Raw genomic sequence first — 18,935 nt, forward strand, 5'->3', positions numbered from 1 at the left:
GAGCAAGCTGCTCCAGTGGAAGGGGTCCCTGCCTGTGGCAGGGGTTGGAGCTGGATGAGCTTTAAGCTCCCTCCAGCACAACCCTCTCCGTCACCCGGGCCCCCCCCCCCTCCCGCAGGCACCGAGCGCCGGTAGCGGCCACCGACGGCGCGCGCCCTTCCCTGCCCCGCGCAGGCCCCGCCCAGAAACCGGCTCCGCTGGCCAATGGCGCGGCGGCGAGCGCGGGGCGGGGCGGGGCCGCCTCTTCCTCGCATGCACCCCCCCCCCTTGCCGCCGCCGCCGCCCGCGGCCGCCGCCGGGGGCAGCGCCATGAGACAAAAGGCGCGGTGAGGAGCCGGCCCCGGTGCCCAGGCCGCGCTCCGTGGTCGCTGTGGCATGGTGGCCCCAAGCCGCTGAGTCCGGCCTGGCCCGGCTCGGCCCGGCCCGCAGTGCCTCTCCGCCATGCCGAGCGGCAGCACCGCCGCGGCCTCCCCCGCCGCCGAGCCCGCCGAGCTGCCGCCGCTGCTTCCTCCCCGCCCGCCGTCGCCGCAGCCGCTGCTGGTGCTCCAGAAGAGCTTCGCCGGCCTCAGCCTCTGTGGCCAAGAAGGGGCAGGGGCGGCCCAGAGGCAAGCCCGGCTGCGGCAGGCGGGCCTGGCTCCACCGTCCTTTCCCCCTCTGGAGCCGGGGCCTGGAGGGGCAGAGGAGGAGGCAGCGGTGGCGGCGGCCGGGGACGAGGCGGACCTGGACCTGGAGCTGGACGAGGAGGAGCTGCTGGCGGGAGAGGACGCGGAGGAGGAGGACCAGGACACGGCCGCCGTGCTGGTGCTGTCGCCCTCCCAGCCGCTGTCGCTGCTGCCTCCGCTGGGTTCCGTCCTGCTGTCGCCTTCCTTCGATGTGCGGGAGCCGCCGCCGGCGGCGGGAGCGTTCCGCGGGGCGGACGATCCTCAGGGCATGATGGCGGCGATGCTGTCCCGCGCCTACGGCGGCGGCCTGGGCAGCGGCGGGGGGGCCACGGGCCTCAGCAGCGAGCAGGCGGTGCTGCTCCGCCGAAAGAGCGTCAACACCACCGAGTGTGTGCCCGTGCCCAGCTCGGAGCATGTGGCCGAGATCGTGGGGAGACAGGGTGAGTGCGGCCGGGCCTCTCCCCACACACCCTCCCCGGGAGGGCCCGTTCGTGGTCGGTTGGAGGAGCCCCTCTCCGCGCCAGTGGGTTCGGGTCCCCCCGGGGCCCGCTTCCCCGTCCCCGAAGCCCCGGCTGCCCCGCGGAGCACTTGGGGCCAGCGCTGCATGAGCAGCCGAGGGGCGAGAGCAAGCCCTGGGCTAGCTGAGCCCTTCGGTTGTTGTTAATTTGAGCTGTAAATCTTAGTGTGTAGCCTGGCTTTGCATAGGTAGGTGTTGGCACAAGCGTTGGTCCTCGGTAACGCTGGGCTTGTGGTCTTCCGTTTCACCATAGGAACTTTGTACCTGTGTTTTACAAAGGCTTTTAGGGTGAAGGACTTTTAACTGGCTTGCCTTGCAGCGCAGGGTATGGGCTGATACTGTTCTTATAGCGCTCCATGACGCTCGCCGAGACAGTGGGACCTCCGGAGCGAGCGAGGTGGAGAAGGGAACCACGTGCAGCCTTCTGTGTGAAAGCCTTTGCGTTCCTGCCCGTTTTGCGGCTTCCTGTTGATCGCTGTTGCTACACTCCGCGGGTCTCTGTTACGCTGTTACGATAAGGTCATATCGCTGCTGCCCTTTCATGTGGTCTCCTGGGAGCGGTGCTCCGAGGAGCTAGAAAGATGACGTTTCATGCCAGCTTTCTGGCCGTAAACCTGATTCTAAAAGCACTTTATACACCAGGGGAAGCGCTGAGCGGCGTCAAGTGTAGGTGTGGAAACACAGGCAGTGGAGTTGCTGCTGTCTTCCTTTTCTGTGTTACTCTTCATTGGTTTGGAGGTGGTGTGTCTTGTTTGCTGATCGGCTCTGATAACGAACTCTTACGCTGTCTGGTCGCTCTGCATCTATGTGGCTTTTGTTTCTTTTTTTTCCCGTGAGTGTGGAAGAAATGGTAAAATTGGTCTGAACCGTGTAGTACTAAAGAAATGCCCACTGAGCACTGGCACTTTTGTTTTCTCTTCCTACATGTATTTTAGGCTTTTAGCAGTCAAGGGTGGGTTGTTTTTTTTTTTTGCTGGGTTTGTCAGAGAACCGAAGGCTGTGCTGCAGAAATTGTCAGGTAGCTTTCTCTGATGGAGACAAGTCTGTTCTGTTTCAAGCAGAAAGCATCTTTTTTCCAGTAAGTTGTGTTTGAATATCTTAAGACTTCCTCATGTGTCACTGGGGATGGCAGGCGGGGAGGGGGGAGATGGAAAACAGAACTGAAAATGGTTATTGCTACAGTCCTCTAGAAGAGAAATGCAAACTATAGGGCTTCAAGGACAGATTAGGCTGCTGTGTGTTTCTCACCTTGATCAGGATTGTTCTCTGTAGTACAGTTTTTCAGTACTTTGAGTTACTTAAAAACAAGATAATGGAGTTTGTTTAAAAATGGGATCACTGTTCCTGGAGAGTTCATTTGCTGCTTCTGCTTTTATTTCTTATCAGATGTCATAGTGTTTGGCTTGTGATAAAATGTAGCCTCGGTGGGGAGGGATTCTATCATAAAGAGAATTAGGGCTACAAAGGAGGAAGGAGTGGAGGGAGAGCTAAAAAAAACTGTTACCAAATATACTTGCATGAAAGCTTTGCACAAGGAGGTCCTTCAGAGTTCTCATTTGGGGAGACCTATGCTTAGAGACCAACTTACGTAAGCTATATTAGTTCCAGTAAGTATTTATCAAATTTCTTAGAAATACTGGTCCTTGCAGGTCCTTCTATGGCCCAGAGCTGTGCTGCCTCACGACATGGGCTGAAGGCCCTTACCCACCTGCTTTGCATGTGTATGTGCTCTAACCCAGTAATGTGTGGTCTGCCCCAAGCAAGTCTGGCCTGAGCTGCATCCTTCACCCATCCTTCTCCTCTGTCTGAAAATGGAAGATGCTGCATGTTCTTTCTAACATACAGCTGGTTGCATTATCTTGAATGAATTCAGCTTAAGTTTTATGGCAGACTTCTCTGCACTGTGATACTTTTAATATCCAATTATGTAAGGGCAGTGTGATTGGGATGTTAATTCTGATGGGTTTTCACAAAGATTTAACTTTATATTCGCTCTTTTGCTGTCTTTGTGAGGTATAAAAAGAACTTGAAATGTCTGCAGCCCCCAAAAACATCAGCTCTGAAATAACCAGAAATGCTAAGCTTGATCTAGGTTTCACAGGAGGCCTCGCTGCTGTGCCTGAAAGCATGTGTACTGTAAGTCACCCTAACTGAAAGAATAACGATAACTGGAATTCCACAGTATTCTTTACCCAAATCTAACTTTTTGCACAGGGTAGGAGAATTTACAGGCACTCTGTATCAGACCAAAGACAGGCTGAGAAAGTTGGGGCTGTTCAGGCTGGAGATGAGAAGGCTGCGTGGAGACCTCAGAGCAGCCTTCCAGTATCTGAAGGGGACCTACAAGGATGCTGGGGATGGACTCTTCATCAGGGACTGTAGTGACAGGACAAGGGGTAACGGGTTCAAACTGAAACAGGGGAAGTTTAGATTGGATCTAAGGAAGAAATTCTTTACTGAGAGGGTGGTGAGGCACTGGAATGGGTTGCTCAGGGAGGTTGTGAGTGCTCCATCCTTGGCGATGTTCAAGGCCAGGTTGGATGAGGCCTTGGGTAAGCATGGTTTAGTGTGAGGTGTCGCTGCCAGTGGTGGGGGGTTTGGAACTGGCTGATCTTAAGGTCCTTTCCAACCCTAACTTGTCTATGATTGTATGAAAGAAGCATCTGATTCCTAGGAGAGCTGTAAGCAAGCAAAAACCTCATGGTGCTCACATTTAGCATTTTTCCAATTATGTGCATGTTTCAGATGTAAATACAGCATGTCAGGCAATGAGGTGCTGGTCCTGCAGCCCTGCTCTGGGTTACTGGATTGCTGGTCCCCACGTGGGTAGCTGCCCTTGTCAGATATTTGCTGGTAGCTGTGCACAGATGTGAGAGGTTGCAGCTACAGGAGGCATGAAGTGCCTGAAATGTACCTTGTAGTTGATGGTTTTCGTGTGAAGCTGCTGGGTTACTGTAACAGTGCTTCAATGCTGCTGGAAGCATTTATATCACAGAAAAGGCTTAAGTAATATTTTCTTTTAGTGAATAGTAGGTGTTTCTTCTGTAAAATGAAAAGTCCTGTAGTATTTCTTAAACTTGGAAGGATGGTGATTTGTTTTGGGGGTTTTTTTTAATTTTTTTTTTTTTTTTAATTTTAAATGTTCTCAACCTTTTCTTATTCCCCTTGCCCACCCAAAATGAAGCTGACAGGCACTGATTGGGATAGTGTAATATAATTCTTCACATGAAGTGGAAGAATCTCAAAGGTGGACAACGAGGGAAAAGATGTTTATATCCTTTTATTCTTGTAAAGGCATGTGATTTGGATCCAGGAAAACTAGATTCCATTCATGGCATTGTACAGGCTTCCTGTATGAATTTGCACTTGCTGTTGAATCCAACCTTCGTTAAGTTGTCCAGTCATCATGCTGATCAGAAAAGTGAGTTTCTTTGCTGTCAGCAGCTAAGAGTCCCGCATGCACAAAGTTGCTTTGGTTTCTAGAAAATAAATAAAGTTTGAGAAAGTGCTCTTGAGAAGTGGTGCAAGAAAGCTGCATTGCCAAGGAGGTGACCTTGTTTGCCTGAGAAAAGCTGGCATAGGGCATATACCCAAAATTATATAAGCATGAATCTAGACTTAAAAGAAACAACCAACTTCTAGGGATCTAACTTGGGAGGTTTTGTTTTAATCTCTAGATCATGTGAAGGACTTGCAAAAGTCTGCTGTGGATCACCTGGAAACATCTTGTATGTACATCCCTATATGTGAAGTTGGTCATGGTAATTTTCTTTGTCAATCTTGGTGAGCCCTGAGAAGGATTTGATAAGTTTAACTGGGGTCTTTAGTGTCCCCTCCCCCATCCACTTTCTTTAATAAGAAAAGCATGTTTAAACACTAAAAGCTCTTTTGAATAATGCAAAAAGAGAGGTGGTGTCTGAAGGCATGAACAGAAAACCTGAACAATGCAGGTAGGGACAGAAGTCTCTGGGAGATGCTGCATCCCTGAGTGTTTTGTCTTCAGATAATGGTTGCTGGGATATTTGCCCATTGCATTCCACTGTTGTGACTATCCAAGTAATGTGATTTTTCCAAGTGTTTATCTCTCCTATAAAGCTGACAGTAGTGTTTTTTCTCCCCAAGACATCACTCGAGTTGAGCTACTTAACTCTTGAGCTTGATGCTTTTCTTTTCTCAGTAAGTATAGTTCAGATGATGGCTGCAGAGCCTGAAATGAGCCGGGCAGTCTCCAAACCCCAGATGAGTAAGAGGAGGAGGAATGATATCATCCCATTTCACTGATTAAATCGATAATGACAAATCTGCTTTGCATGAGACAGCCTTGCCACTGAAATAACAATTTTATGCATATTTAATGATCTTGGACTCCTTTTTGCACTTTGCTTTTGAATGCGTACTCGAGCAAAATATTACTTTGCTTAAAACAGTCCTGTACCTTGAAACAAAATACTTCATATAGTTGGTAGTTGATAACTACCACAGCTGAACAGCTGAATAAGAACAATATCTACCACTCCTGGGGGAGTGGAAGTGGTGCTAAAACAGTCCTGAAGGAAATACTTGTGTTAGCAGAGTCCAGTACCTAGATGTCTTATGGTAGGATAATTACAGCTTTTCATAGAGAACTGTATGTCTGGATTTATGTCTCTATGTTGTGATAACAGTGTTACTGAGTTACTGACAATATTTATGTAGCCTTGACTGGTTATTAATTGCTCACCTGTAAGTAGTCAGCATAAACACAGCTAACTAGTCTGAATTGCCTGTTGACGTCTTTTTACCTGGATGCTTAAAGATTTCCACTCTCAGGAATAAGTTCAATTTACATGACTGAAGTCATCATATATCTCAGTGCCAGCTTATTGCCACAGACAGCAAAAACCACAGGTTCAACTAACTTAAGTGAAAGCTGATATGTCAGTTATACTTCAGATTTCTTTTTGCATCCTCTACAGCAAGCAGGTTATTAGATACTATATGAAATGGCTTGCTCTAAAGATGGAAAGAAAACTTGAGCTATTTGTTGAAATCCAGTATAAAAGCTGTTTTTCTGAAAAGTGTCATTTTTAGAGCTTGTAAATCCAGGAACTTAAACATGTGAGCATACAGTGACGTGGCTCTGAATAGCCTCAGTTGCCTGCTGAAGTTTCAGTGATTTATTGCTCTGGTGCTGTTTAACAAACATTTTGGTTCTGCTGTTTGTGATTTGCTTTATGCAAAAACCCAACACCAGTTGCAGGATGTGTCAGAAAGGTGCAGGTTCTCCAGCTGGGATCATAAATCCTCAGTTACAAATGCTGCTACTGTTTGGGTTTCTGGGTGGGAAGGACACCAAACTCAGTGCACACTCAGGTGATTTTTCTCTTTCTGTAGTCTGCCAGCAATTCTGTATATTTTAATGTATGAATACCAAAGGGAATACCTGTATAAGTAGATTTTCTTTTTGGATGAAGCTGAAATTAAAATAATATAAATCTTATGAAGTAAAATGTTAAATTTTAATCCTCTGGCCCCCTTTTTTTTTTTTTTCCCCTCAAAATTTCTATGTTCTAAAATAACATGGCTTTTTAAGTTTATAACTTATACATACAAAAGAAATCCAGGCTAATGTGTTTCTGAACTACACTAGGTTAACCTGTCTGTGGCATGAAAAAACAGTGATGAACACTTCTTTTTAAGCTGTTAGTAAAGTTGGCAGATGATGTGTGTTTCCCTGCAGTAGCCCCTGTAGCCCTCTCTTGTAGTACACTGTGGTCTGAGTTTCTGGAAGAGAAACTTTGTTCTAAACAAAGTGTTGGATATCTCAAAGCTTAAACTTGTTTTTGGTGCAATATCTCCACCCCACAGGGCCAATTCCCTATCAGAAGCAAAAAAATTTAACAGGGGTACTTGCTGTAACAAGAAAAACCCCAACAGGCTGCTGAGCTTTAGAACATTTCTGTTTAATCAAAACAAAAGGCCAGAAAAGCTCTAAATCAAGCATTTGTTTCCAAGTTCAATTACCCTTTAAGAATGTCTTCCTTTTCTCTCTCTTTCAGGTACTCCTTTAGGTTCATGAGATCTCACCAGCATCCAAGATCTCTGTTTCCCTCACTGGTGTGAGTCAGTTGTTCTGCAGTCTGTACCAAGTTCTCTGCTGCTTCTTTGACCAAAGACACAGTGCCTCTCACGACTTTTTACCTTCTAGTTCATTTTAGATTTGACAACGTATGGTGGAATTTTGTGTATTAAAACACAGGTATAGCAGCATCTTTGAACACGGAATTTGGTGTAGGTGAAGATTTGCATAGGGTTTTTGCAGTCTTCCTTTTATTTGCCATCATGGCATCTTGACTTGTGGTCCCTTTTAATATCCTGTGTCTGCAGGTCAGCTTTCCCAACACTTGCTCATACCAATCTGTTCTGTTCACTAGATCAGTGTTCTTAATGGAAACAACTCTTGTTCTGTAGCTATTTTATTTGTTGAATGTACTCCCTCTCATAACTATTGCCTCTCTACACTGTATCTTTCTAATTTTTCTCAGCAGCTGCTGTCTTAGTCCTGGTACTGTAATTAATAATATAAGTTGCCCTCTGGTTCTTTTGTTGCATGTAACTTGTTTACTGAGTTGCCATCTGTCTCAGGGATTGGAGTATTCCTCTGCCTCTGAGATTACTTATTTGATAGATTGTCCCAGCCTGGCATACAAAGCAAACAGTGTGCAGGCTTGCTACTTCATTCTGTACTGGATTGATGTACAAGTCAATTGATAAATTGATAGCATACCTAAGGAATAATGAGTTTGTACATGGTTACTGAACTAGGGCTTTTGTTTTCCAGAAGAGGGAAATGTCCCAGGAGCTTGTAAACAGCTCTTTCTTGGGAAGCTTTCTCAGCATCATCAGAGATTCTTAAAGCTGCCCTCTTTTCCCATCGTGTTAGCTCCTCTTGGCAGCAATGGGGCCAGACAGAGTACTGTTCCCTGAGGTCTGGCACGATGAAGTGGTTGACTGTGATTAGTTGGCTCTTGATGAAAGTACTTGAGATCTCCAGGTCATCCTCCCTCCTGGTACGTAGACAGGCCTGAGCCTGCACAGCTGCAGCACCTGGTGCACTCAAGATAGAAGTGCTTGTCTGGAAAGCATCTTGTCTTAAAACCCTTCTGCAGTTTCAGCTGGATGATGACAAGCAGGAAAGTCATACATCATCTTAGCATTCATACGTGTAAAAAGTACAAAGTGGTAAGTGGTCAGTTGCTGCTCAGAAATGGGTGAGCATGATGGAATTATAATGGAAGCAGTCTTGGTCACTATATATAGTGCAAGTAGTATTGAAATGTTCCACAGGCAGGCACAGGGGTTTGGTAACTGCAGCGTAACTAAAAGCCTTTGATTGCAGTGGTAAGTTAATGATGGGGTCAGGATGCACGGAACATGTCTTTGATAGAAGTATAAAATGCTCAAATTCTTATTTTTCTTAAAAGACCTGTATGTCATCTTTCCTTTTCTGGAATAACTTTATCAGAGTGGCTGTCAGTTGAGTTTTCCTTTCTCTTCTACCCTAGGAGCAAATGTACCTACTTGCAGCATTGCTTATTGTAGTGTCATTATAGTTAGAAGTGAAAGATGGTTATTACCAGTGTATAGCACTTCTGAGGTACAGTCATTGTCTGAAAACATTAATGCAGCCATGCTTCAGAGCAGATAATTTTGTTCCCAAACTTCAGGTTGTCATGGTACCAGTATCGCATTTTAGATCCTAAATTTGAGAAGAAGCTCTGCGTTGTGAGTCCTCATTAAGAAACATCCCTACTGTGATAAACAGGAAGCTTCACCTAAAAATGCCACCTGTTGAAGGGCAGGGGCACCTACTGGTACTTGAGTAGCCTGTAGGAAAAGCCTTTGCCATGGGGCATTAATCTTACAATTCTTCGTGTGCATTTCATGTGGCCATCTCGAAGGAACTGCACTGTGGGCACCATCAGGGAGAAGACTGCTTTGGATTGTTAGATGATGAACAAAATGGCTATTCCTTAAAATCTGCCAGTATCTGTGCCCCCATTTAAGCAGTTACCCTGCTCCCTTCTCCTTCAGGGACTGTCATCTTCCGTTTCCAGGCCTGCCCCATGAGCTTGAGCGAGTCCCAGCTGTGCTTGTCTCTTGGTTTATTCATGTTTGTTAGCATTACATTGAGTGGTCACACTGCAGCCTTAATCTTACCAGCTAATTAACCCAAATAGTGATCAGACTGTTGTTTTTACTGCAGAATACTAATGAGAAGCTAAGCTGTTGGTGGCTGGTCTAGTGCTGTCTTCAGGATGGATGCTGTGCTCTGTGATGAGTTGTCTCTCAGCTTACCTTCAACTATGGAGAAAACTGCACAAAATGAATGAAAACTTGCTTTCAAAACATTCTATCTGATAATTATTATCCAAATTTAGGCTGCCTCTTAAAATTGCTTAAAAATAAAATTCTAAATTTACAGCCTTCATTCCTAAAATCACAATGCCACAGAGGTGATAAATAGCCTCCTGAGTACATAGATCTAGGGGTTTGTGTGGAGCAGCATCTTTTGTAAGTACAGAGAAATTACTTCATCTTCCTTGCATTTACTAACTATATTCAACAGCCAGTTTGGAAAAAAAATAAATAAAAGGAGTTGAAATTTTACTGTCTATGAATTTAAACAAGGTGTGAGATGAATTAATTGATGTTAGGTGAAGGCTGATAGTAGCCAGAGTCAGTCTATCAACTGACCAGACAACACGCACATTTAATAACCCAGTGAAGTGTCATAAATACTCTGGTCTTAATTGTGCAGCCTGCCTGCCTAAGGTGGTTTAACCATTAAACAATTTAGAACAGGATTTAATTTTTCTGTCCCAATGCAGCTCTATCTGTGCTTATTAAATTGGGCATATGTCAGTTTTCTACTGCATAGTCACAAACTGGATAGGTATTTTTAGCCATGTCACAACTGAGAGGAAGCAAAAGAATGCAGCTTGTACCACCAATGGGAATGAGCAACACTTCTAAAAAACTGTGTAGAGTAGTCATTCTTAATGAAGTAGATTAATTTTTCTTTGTTTTCAATCAGGTGGGCAGTGTTAAGCTCTGCAGCCCTGGCAGCCTTCAGCCTTAAGGTACATCCAGTGTTTCAGTCTCTGCAAATCCTTCCTTACCTTCGCTGCAGGAGTTCCGCTTCCCAATTAAAAGCCTGTGGCAACCTAGCAAGGAAAGAGGCTGTGCCAGCTTAACAGACTGTGTCCATACACAACAGCTGCAGGTTCATAGAAAACAAATCCCTGTGCAGTCTCCTCTTTCCTTGTCATGACCAGTGATCCTGTGCCATTCACTACATGTCTGCAGGGACTTCCCAGACCTTGCCCTTGCTTTCTAGGCAAGGAATTAGCCACAGCTCCACTAGCAGTTCATGGTTCCAGGTTGATGTCACTAATGATTCTATTGCTGCCTCCTTACTTGGTATCAGCCTATTACAGAATCAGTGGTCAGTGTGCTAAAGACTATTGAGTGGGGGCTGTAATACTCCATTGTCTTCATCAGATAACAGCAAAGCTACTGAAAAATACATTCCTGTGAACTGCATCTTTCTCTTTAGTGCTGACAAGCTGCAGAGGCTAATCTGTCACATCTCTGCTTTGCCCACGGTTGCTCTGGGCTGTGTTGGAGGATGCCAGGGTTGGTTGGGACTGCTCATCAGCCCTGCCTTCTGCATGAGAGGTGAGTTGGTGCCAATGCAGCTTCGCCCTGCTTGCTGCTTTTACAGCCCAGGCAATAGTGTGTCTTCCCACCCTATTTGGGTGTCTTGAAGGAGGTTCTCAGTTTTGATTCCTTTAACAAGGACTCATCATGAGCAAGCAAGGAGAACAAACTGGTATTAGGTTGTGGTTCGCAGGAACTGCTAACTGAATTTTTACCCACTATGACTTTCAGGCACCTATCTAGATAAACTTCTCTTTTTTCCCCAGGTTTTTATTTCCAAAGCCCTGTGTAACTGGGGAGGCAAGGTTAAACAGACATGAAGGTTAAAAGTGTTTGGGTTCCTGTGCATGCCTGAACCCCAGTTTCATGGCACTTGGCAAGAGCTGCAGGAGGAATGTGGGTATGAGGTGGGTGCCCCTGCTTTGACCAGCTGCATTTTGTTAGTGTTGGTACTGAGAAGCATGAAGGTCTCCTTTCCCTTGGTGTAGTTGTTTGGAAGAGACCACACGATGAAGGGATCCTCATCTGTAAATCAATCCTTGTCCCATTCCCAGTGCGTGGCTTTAAGGTGAATTTAACGGAAGAAACAAATGGCTGGGGAAGAAGGTTCCATTCCTCCTGGGCTGCTGCTTTTAATGGCAGAGGAGTTGTCCATGGGCTGAATTTTGGGTGATTCTTGGCTCAGGGCAGCAGGCTGCTGGCATGGTGCACAGCACTCCCACTGCAGTCACCGGGCTCCACCGGCTCCCTGGAGGAGTTACTGTTGTGGAGTAAGTGGCCTGAGACCAGGTTTGATGTATCTCATCCTGTTTGTGGTGATGAAAGGTGAAAGCAGGAACGAAGGCTGAGCTGGCCATTGCTGTGTGGCGGGTGAGGACTGTATGTGCTGTGGCTGCTGCGCTTAACTCTCACTTTAAGCAGGGAGGGAGGAAATAATCTGTCTTCCTATCACATTTTCTTTAATAAGGAAGTGTTTCATCATTTAAAATGGGAAGGGTATGAGGTAAACAGTTCATTCAGAGCTACCTTTAAGTCTCTTGGGGAGTATGATGTTCGAGTGTGTTTAAAATGTTCGGTCGAATAATCCTCTTACAGGAAAAATGGGGAGGAGGCTTGAGAAGAATGGTACAAATCAGCCGGCACAGGATGAACACTGCCTGCAGGGCTCAGTACAGCTCAGCTCCTCCACAGGTGCCTGGGCAGGCCAGTACTGAATCTTTGCCTAAATGCAAGCAAAACTAAAGGATTTTGCTTTAGCTATGTCAGTGTGTACTTATGGATGAATGTGCTGCCTAGGAATGCTTACCCTGCTGAATCAAGTGCGGTAACTTGTATTGAATAGACTTCCATTAACATACCAAAGCTAAAATTGCTTTGAAAGATTTGATTAAATTGAATTTCCAGTCCCCTCTTTGGGCTTTTTTATCTCTGTACCTCAACATCCTGGCTACAATAACCTGATGATACATTGCACAAGTGTGGGGCCGTGTATTTTTTTTCCTTTGTCTTCCTTTTATTTTTCTGACTAAGCTCAGGAGACTGGGAAATGTCTTGATTCATCCTTCAGCCACATGAGTTCATAGCTGAAATGCTTCATGTTGTTGTGGCCTCAGTGCCTCTGGGTGCTGGGAGCTGTCGGACTAGGGATGGCATCAGCCATGCTTCATATCATCATCTCGATAGTGAGTAATGGGGGAGGATGGGCAACCAGAGCGGCTGAGTAAAGGCAAATAGAAGGATCATCTTGCTGGAGTGCTCTGATGGGCAGCTGACCTTGTCCTCTGACACGACTGTCTGTCGTGGGGTTTTCCAGCACTCCTTGCTGACCAAGCCCAGCAGGTATTACTGACTCATTCAGAAATGTTGGGTTTCATACGTGACTTTCTTCAGTTCCTTCGAAGTTTCAGATAGAGTTTGAGAGTTGGCCTTAATGGTCAGTGTTCCACTGGAGCCAGCTTTCCAGTGTTTAAAAGTCTTGTTCTGTTGCTGCAGGGAGCTGAGGCAGTATTCGGCCTCTGCTTTCTAGGTATGTGGCTCACACCCTGAAAGAAAAGTGTGCCCATCATGGTCTGTGCCCTTCTGCAGCCTGAGGAAGAAAGGCAGGAAGGCTTTCCTTCACTCAGGAGTGGTTTGAAAACACAGCTCTGGCAAAGCAATCTCTGTGAGTTTGCGGCTTAATTGGGGAATGGAGCTGATGGTGCAGACTTCTGACTCGACTTGAGTTTCTAAAACAGCAGGAAAATCTCATCTAAAATGTAAACTTTAAGAATTGGTAAGGCACTTTGGAATCTGGAAGTAAGTAGGCTCTGAGGTGTGGTGTATATATATAAATAGCCACATTGATATTTATTGTGTGTATGCCTTGTGCTAAGTATTCTTTAAATGCTGCCTCTAATCTTTTAGGAAGTAAGAGCATGTACTTGGGTGGAATGGAGTAAATTAAAGTTATCTGTGTAAATTGCAGAATAATTGAAGCACATCAGGAGGCTGACTTCGGCTTTTGGTGTTCCAGTAAAAAGGGCTTGATTGGAGTGAAAACCTCAGCAGCACCATTTTAGGGACCATTGTGGGTTTAAGATTTGAACCCAGCACGTTTTCTGAGTAACTGTGAAGGGATGGGAGACAGAGCGGGAGAGCAGATTTACATACATGGAGAAATGCAGACAAAGAGATGGACGGAGTAAAGGCAAAATGCCAGAGCAAGGTGAAGTTGTCTGTTACGAGCCCGGAAATGACATGGCTTCAAAGGATGTGCATTTTGCAGCTTCCATAAGGCATCTCGTGGCTGTGTTTTCCTTTATTTTATCTACTGGGGTGCTGGTGCCTTTCCAGTGTGCTGTAGCAGGAGGTTGAGGTTTATGGATTTGTTTTCTCCTGCAGGTACTTGTTCCTCATGCTGAAATACTTGTTTGGCTCTCAGGTCTGCATCCCTCCATTGTGCAGATCTGCCTGTGCCTCACTCCTTCCCTTGCAGGAGCACTCCCCTGCTCCTCCCTGTGCTTTCTGATGGAGGTAGGGCCTCCCTACAAGCTGTTGAAGATAATGAACTTCCTCTCCAGCTGTGTCCTGGAAACAAAGGGCTGTTGTGTTCAGCCTTTGTCCTTACTATGTGGAGGGGCCCTGTGAGAAGCAGGTCTTCCTTCCCTCTATTCCAGCCAGCATCTGCATATTTGCTGGTTTTTTATTAGTAGATAGTCCTGAATGAAGTGCATGTGTGAGTGGCTTTTTAACTCTAAATTGTTATCACTAGAGGTACCTTGGGTGCAAAAAACACTGTTTCGAGAGACTGTTTCATGTACTCAGACAGTTATGAGATACTTAAAGTAAATGAATAAAATGGGAATGAATTTCACTCTGAGAGTGAAATGATGCTTAAAACACTTGGTCTGCAAATGTTGCTTATAGTTGTTTCAAGATGAGGTTTGCTATAAAATGACATTTAGCGTGACATGCTTTTGAATTTGTTTTAATACGGGCTAAATTCAGTTAAGACTGAATGCCATAGACTGTCTTGCATGTCGTGGGCCTGCTTGTGTCTCTCAGTTTCACACTGCAGGTTTTTCTGGTCCTGTGATGGGAAAGAGGTGCTTCTGTAGGCACCATGCCAAAACGCCTTAAGCATCTTGAGAAAGAGAGCCTGCTGTTACTGTGTTCTAGCAAACTGTATAATTCAGTCCCCAGAAATCAAAGACAAATGTTCCATTAACTTCTTGTTTCTCTTTTGGATTGTATTTACCCAGTTAACAAGAGAAATTCCATGTAGGCACATAATACTGCACAGTAAGCCTTATTTGCATGCAAACTGCTTGAGCTCCTACTTGACAGTTCAGGGAGTGGCTCCTTCACCCCACAGGGAAGAGTAATGTTTAAATAACACTTATTTGTAACAGGAAGCAAATGAAGAGTTCTCATTAGATCAATTTTATCTATATCCTCCACAGGTTGTATCACAGACCCTTCTCTCCCTTGTAAAGGTTTAATTTGCTTTTAGGTCACACTTGTCTGTGAAAGGCTGGTGTATATCAGACATACGTGCATCTGTGTGAGAGCCTTTACTGCTTTTGCAGGATGTCAGAAATAGCTGAAGGATACCAAATCAATGGAGAAACCCACCATTATGGGGTAATGATGAATGTGGCTGTCAAGAAAAAGCCATCCATGTTTATTCACCATCTAATAGCTGTTGAGGAGGTGATGGGCCAAATCAGCCCAAGAAACATTGCTAAGTTCTGCTTGGAAATAATGGGTGGAAGTTGTTACTGCTTTCTCTGCTGTGGATTGCAGAGATAAAAACAGCTGCTTTTGGTTTCACCCTATGGTTTCTTGGAACTCTCAAACGGCTTAAAATAGCCAGCTTTCTTGTGGCTTTCTAAACTTAGCTGTCTTGCTAAACTTGCATGTGTTCCCTTTAAACAGGTTGCAAAATAAAAGCACTAAGGGCCAAGACAAATACTTACATTAAGACCCCTGTTCGTGGAGAAGAACCCATCTTTGTTGTCACTGGACGAAAAGAGGATGTAGCCATGGCCAAAAGGGAAATTCTCTCAGCTGCCGAACACTTCTCCATGATCAGAGCATCACGCAACAAGAACGGTCCTGTCCTGGCAGGTTTGCCATGTACCCCCAGCCTGCCAGGTCAGACTACTGTCCAAGTCAGGGTGCCTTACCGCGTAGTTGGGCTGGTGGTTGGTCCAAAAGGAGCTACAATCAAAAGAATTCAGCAGCAGACCCATACCTACATAGTCACTCCCAGCAGGGACAAGGAGCCTGTCTTTGAAGTCACGGGGATGCCTGAAAACGTGGACCGCGCACGTGAGGAGATCGAGATGCACATAGCGATGCGCACCGGGAACTACATCGAGCTGAGCGAGGAGAACGACTTCCACTACAACGGTACAGATGTGAGCTTCGAAGGAGGCACCCTCAGCTCAGCGTGGATCCCCTCTAACCCCCTCCCTCATAGCCGCACCAGAATGATCTCTAATTACAGAAATGACAGCTCCAGCTCCTTGGGAAGTGGCTCCACAGATTCCTATTTTGGAAGCAATAGATTGGCTGACTTCAGCCCAACAAGTCCCTTCAGCACAGGTAACTTCTGGTTTGGAGAAGCGCTGCCTTCAGTTGGCACGGAAGATCTTGCGGCCGACTCTGCCGCGTATGACTCCTTACCAACACCTTGCCAAACCATCTGGACTCCTTTTGAACCGGTAAACCCTCTCTCTGGCTTCGGTAGCGATGCTGCAAGCAATGCCAAGCCTTGGCGCCAAACCAGCCAGCCATCTACTCCTCACTTGTCACCTACATTTCCAGAAAGTCTGGATCACTCGCTGGTGAGGAGAGCGACGAGCGACCCACCTACCGTCATCCACCAAGCTGGCCTTCCCGTATACATCCCTGCTTTCTCCAATGGTACCAACAGCTATTCCTCTTCCAATGGTGGCTCCACGTCCAGCTCACCCCCCGAGTCGAGACAGAAGCACGACTGCGTGATCTGCTTTGAGAGCGAAGTCATTGCGGCCCTGGTCCCCTGTGGCCACAATCTCTTCTGCATGGAGTGTGCCAACAAAATCTGTGAGAAGGAAATGCCATCATGTCCTGTTTGCCAGACAGCTGTTACTCAGGCAATCCAAATTCACTCTTAAACGTATATAGATATTATATATGGACCGTTAAAGGCATGAGTGTAATGGCACCTGCTGGTAAACTTCTTAATGGATTCTGACTATTGGGCTTTCTTGGGATTAGGCTGAAGTTGTTAATGAATTTCTGCTTTCTCAAACGGCTGCTACGGTAACACTAAATGTAGGTGGTCTCTGTCCGGTTCACTGTAAGCAGATGGCACATAGAGCGAGCTGGTGTGGTGGTACGGCACAGCAAAAGGAGGTGTTCATCAGTTGCACAACTGAAAAGAAACATGTTGTATGGGCTTTCTAAAGGATCGTTTTTAAACGTTTGACTTGTGTGTGCTGGCAGCAGTGAACCTCTTCGCCTGAACTCAGAAGTGCTCGTCTGCCGTGGAGAGTTTGTGGCATTATCAATATATCAACACTTCCAATGCTGCCTTCTTTACACTGCCAGTTGTGAAAAACAGGTTTGGGGAAATACACACATCTTATTTTTTGCTTCGTGCATAACTTAGGCCCGATTCTTCAGCATTGCAGTTAAAGCATGGTTTGATTTGGGTGATGTTAGTGGCAGGTTCAGATTATGAATTACAGTGAGGGAGGGGAGAGAAGCTCCTCGACGCACCTCCGTTTTGCCCTACATTAAGGGCAGTATGCTCAGAAGATCAGGAGCATCTAGATTTATGAATTCCTACCCACTGCTTTTCTTAATGCAATGTAGAAAAGTCTGGCTGGCTCCATCCCGTTTCAGAGAGGGATGCCCATATTTCAACTTCTAGTGGGGATGCTGACATTCCGTTCATTAGTCCGATCAAGCTGTCCTTAAATTACGTTTGTAGCGAGTGTATAGTTGAAAATGTGAAGCATTTTTTTGTGTTCAATCCATACTTGTCTTGCACATATATAGATAATATATTTTATTTTTAGTTAAGGTAAAGGAGAAACGGGGAGTTGCGCACGTGCCCGTGTATTGCTCATGACAGCAGCTGTGACAGTGGCCCTGCAATCAGTTTACTTCATTTCAAAACTGTCTTTCCAATCATGTAAAAAATGAAAAAAAAAAAACCCTTAAAAAAAAAAAAAAAAGAAAACAAAACCCTAAAAAAAGAAAACAAAACCCTAAAAAAAGAAAGAGTTTTCAATGCACTTCTTACATTTCAACCTGTGGATGTTTGTAGCTGCTTCATCCTCAGTAGGTTCCCGAATCTGTGCTGGCATATTTAAAACAATAAAACCAGTTTAAAAAAAACAAAACCAAAAACAAACAAAAAGACACAAAGTGGAGTTCTGGTGGATTTTTTTCTAACTTTTTTTTTTTCCGAAGCATTATTTTCCCAAGACAAAGCTTTTTTCTCAGCTTAAGAAAATGAAATTATATGTGTACTGAACTAGTAAATATACAGAAAAATTTATTTTTTATTTCCACTTGAAGAGTTACATTTCGTATAAAGAGTTTACAAATAACGGTTTTTATTTCATGATTTTCGGTATAAGAGTTGCCTTGACGGCACATTATGTACTGCATAACTTCAATGCTATGATTGCTTATAGAATAGATACATGTCAGTATTGAATCCTAATCTGTAGCTGCAGTCTTGTAGATGCAAACAAGCGTTCACGGGGCATGTATTTTGTATTATACTGCATTGTACACCGCAACTAATAAGCCAAGGAGTTGACAGATGTTAGCTGGGTGTACTATTTCTATAAACCACAAACTTAAGAATGATGAACTATCAATATAGTTTAGTATTTGCTAATTTTACTACACTTTTTGTTATGTATATGTAGAGAGGTCATAGGGGTTATTCAATTTGAGTAAAGTTTAAAAACCATATATTTTATGATAAAGGGCCTTTAACTTATGACGGCCAAAGCACTGATATTATATATTTGCTGTAAAGAGAATTATAAGAGTTTTATTTTTCTGATATTAAAAGTTACTTAATAAAGACTCGTTTCCATTAACTTGAATGTTTTGCTGTCTATGGTTGTCGCCTCGAGCAGCCCGTGGAGGCTGGGGATGGGAATGGGTGATGTCCCTCACCCAAACACCATGGGGATTTCCCAGTGCTTGTACACCACAGTCGTGGCTGCGTGACTTCAGGTGCCAATGGTCCTGCTGTCTGTTAACTTCTGCCTTTACAAAGCAGCTGGTGTCTTCCAGAGGGTGCAGCCACTGTTGGGTGCCATGGTGAGGACCCTGCATTTGAAGTTAGTGCAAGGTAAACTCCCTGTGCTCATGTGTGTGAGCATTGGCCAGCAGCAGAAATCACAGAATCCCAGCCTGGTTTGGGTTGAAGGGACCTTAAAGCTCATCCAGCTCCAACCCCTGCCACGGGCAGGGACACCTTCCACTGGAGCAGCTTGCTCCAAGCCCCTGTGTCCAACCTGGCCTTGAACACTGCCAGGGATGGGGCAGCCACAGCT

General features: G+C 45.3%; 1 protein-coding gene across 1 annotated transcript; it reads left to right on the plus strand.

Annotated features, from left to right (window-relative positions):
• Nucleotides 1–301: 301 nt before the first annotated feature.
• On the plus strand, nt 302–18,440 carry MEX3C (mex-3 RNA binding family member C). The gene is made up of 2 exons (XM_080638565.1): nt 302–1,102; nt 15,298–18,440. The coding sequence occupies exons 1-2, from the start codon at nt 442–444 to the stop codon at nt 16,521–16,523; spliced, it is 1,887 nt and encodes a 628-aa protein (XP_080494691.1). The 5' UTR covers nt 302–441; the 3' UTR covers nt 16,524–18,440.
• The last annotated feature ends 495 nt before the right edge of the window (nt 18,441–18,935 follow it).

This window comes from Psittacula echo, assembly GCF_963264785.1.
Source record: "Psittacula echo genome assembly, chromosome: Z".
NCBI lineage: Eukaryota > Metazoa > Chordata > Aves > Psittaciformes > Psittacidae > Psittacula > Psittacula echo.

Bases quoted from the DNA above. Each gene is read 5' to 3' on its own strand.
- MEX3C (XM_080638565.1), top strand. From the start codon at position 442: ATGCCGAGCGGCAGCACCGCCGCGGCCTCCCCCGCCGCCGAGCCCGCC. The intron at 1,103-15,297 runs GTGAGTGCGGCC...CCCTTTAAACAG, and splicing joins CGAGATCGTGGGGAGACAGG to GTTGCAAAATAAAAGCACTA.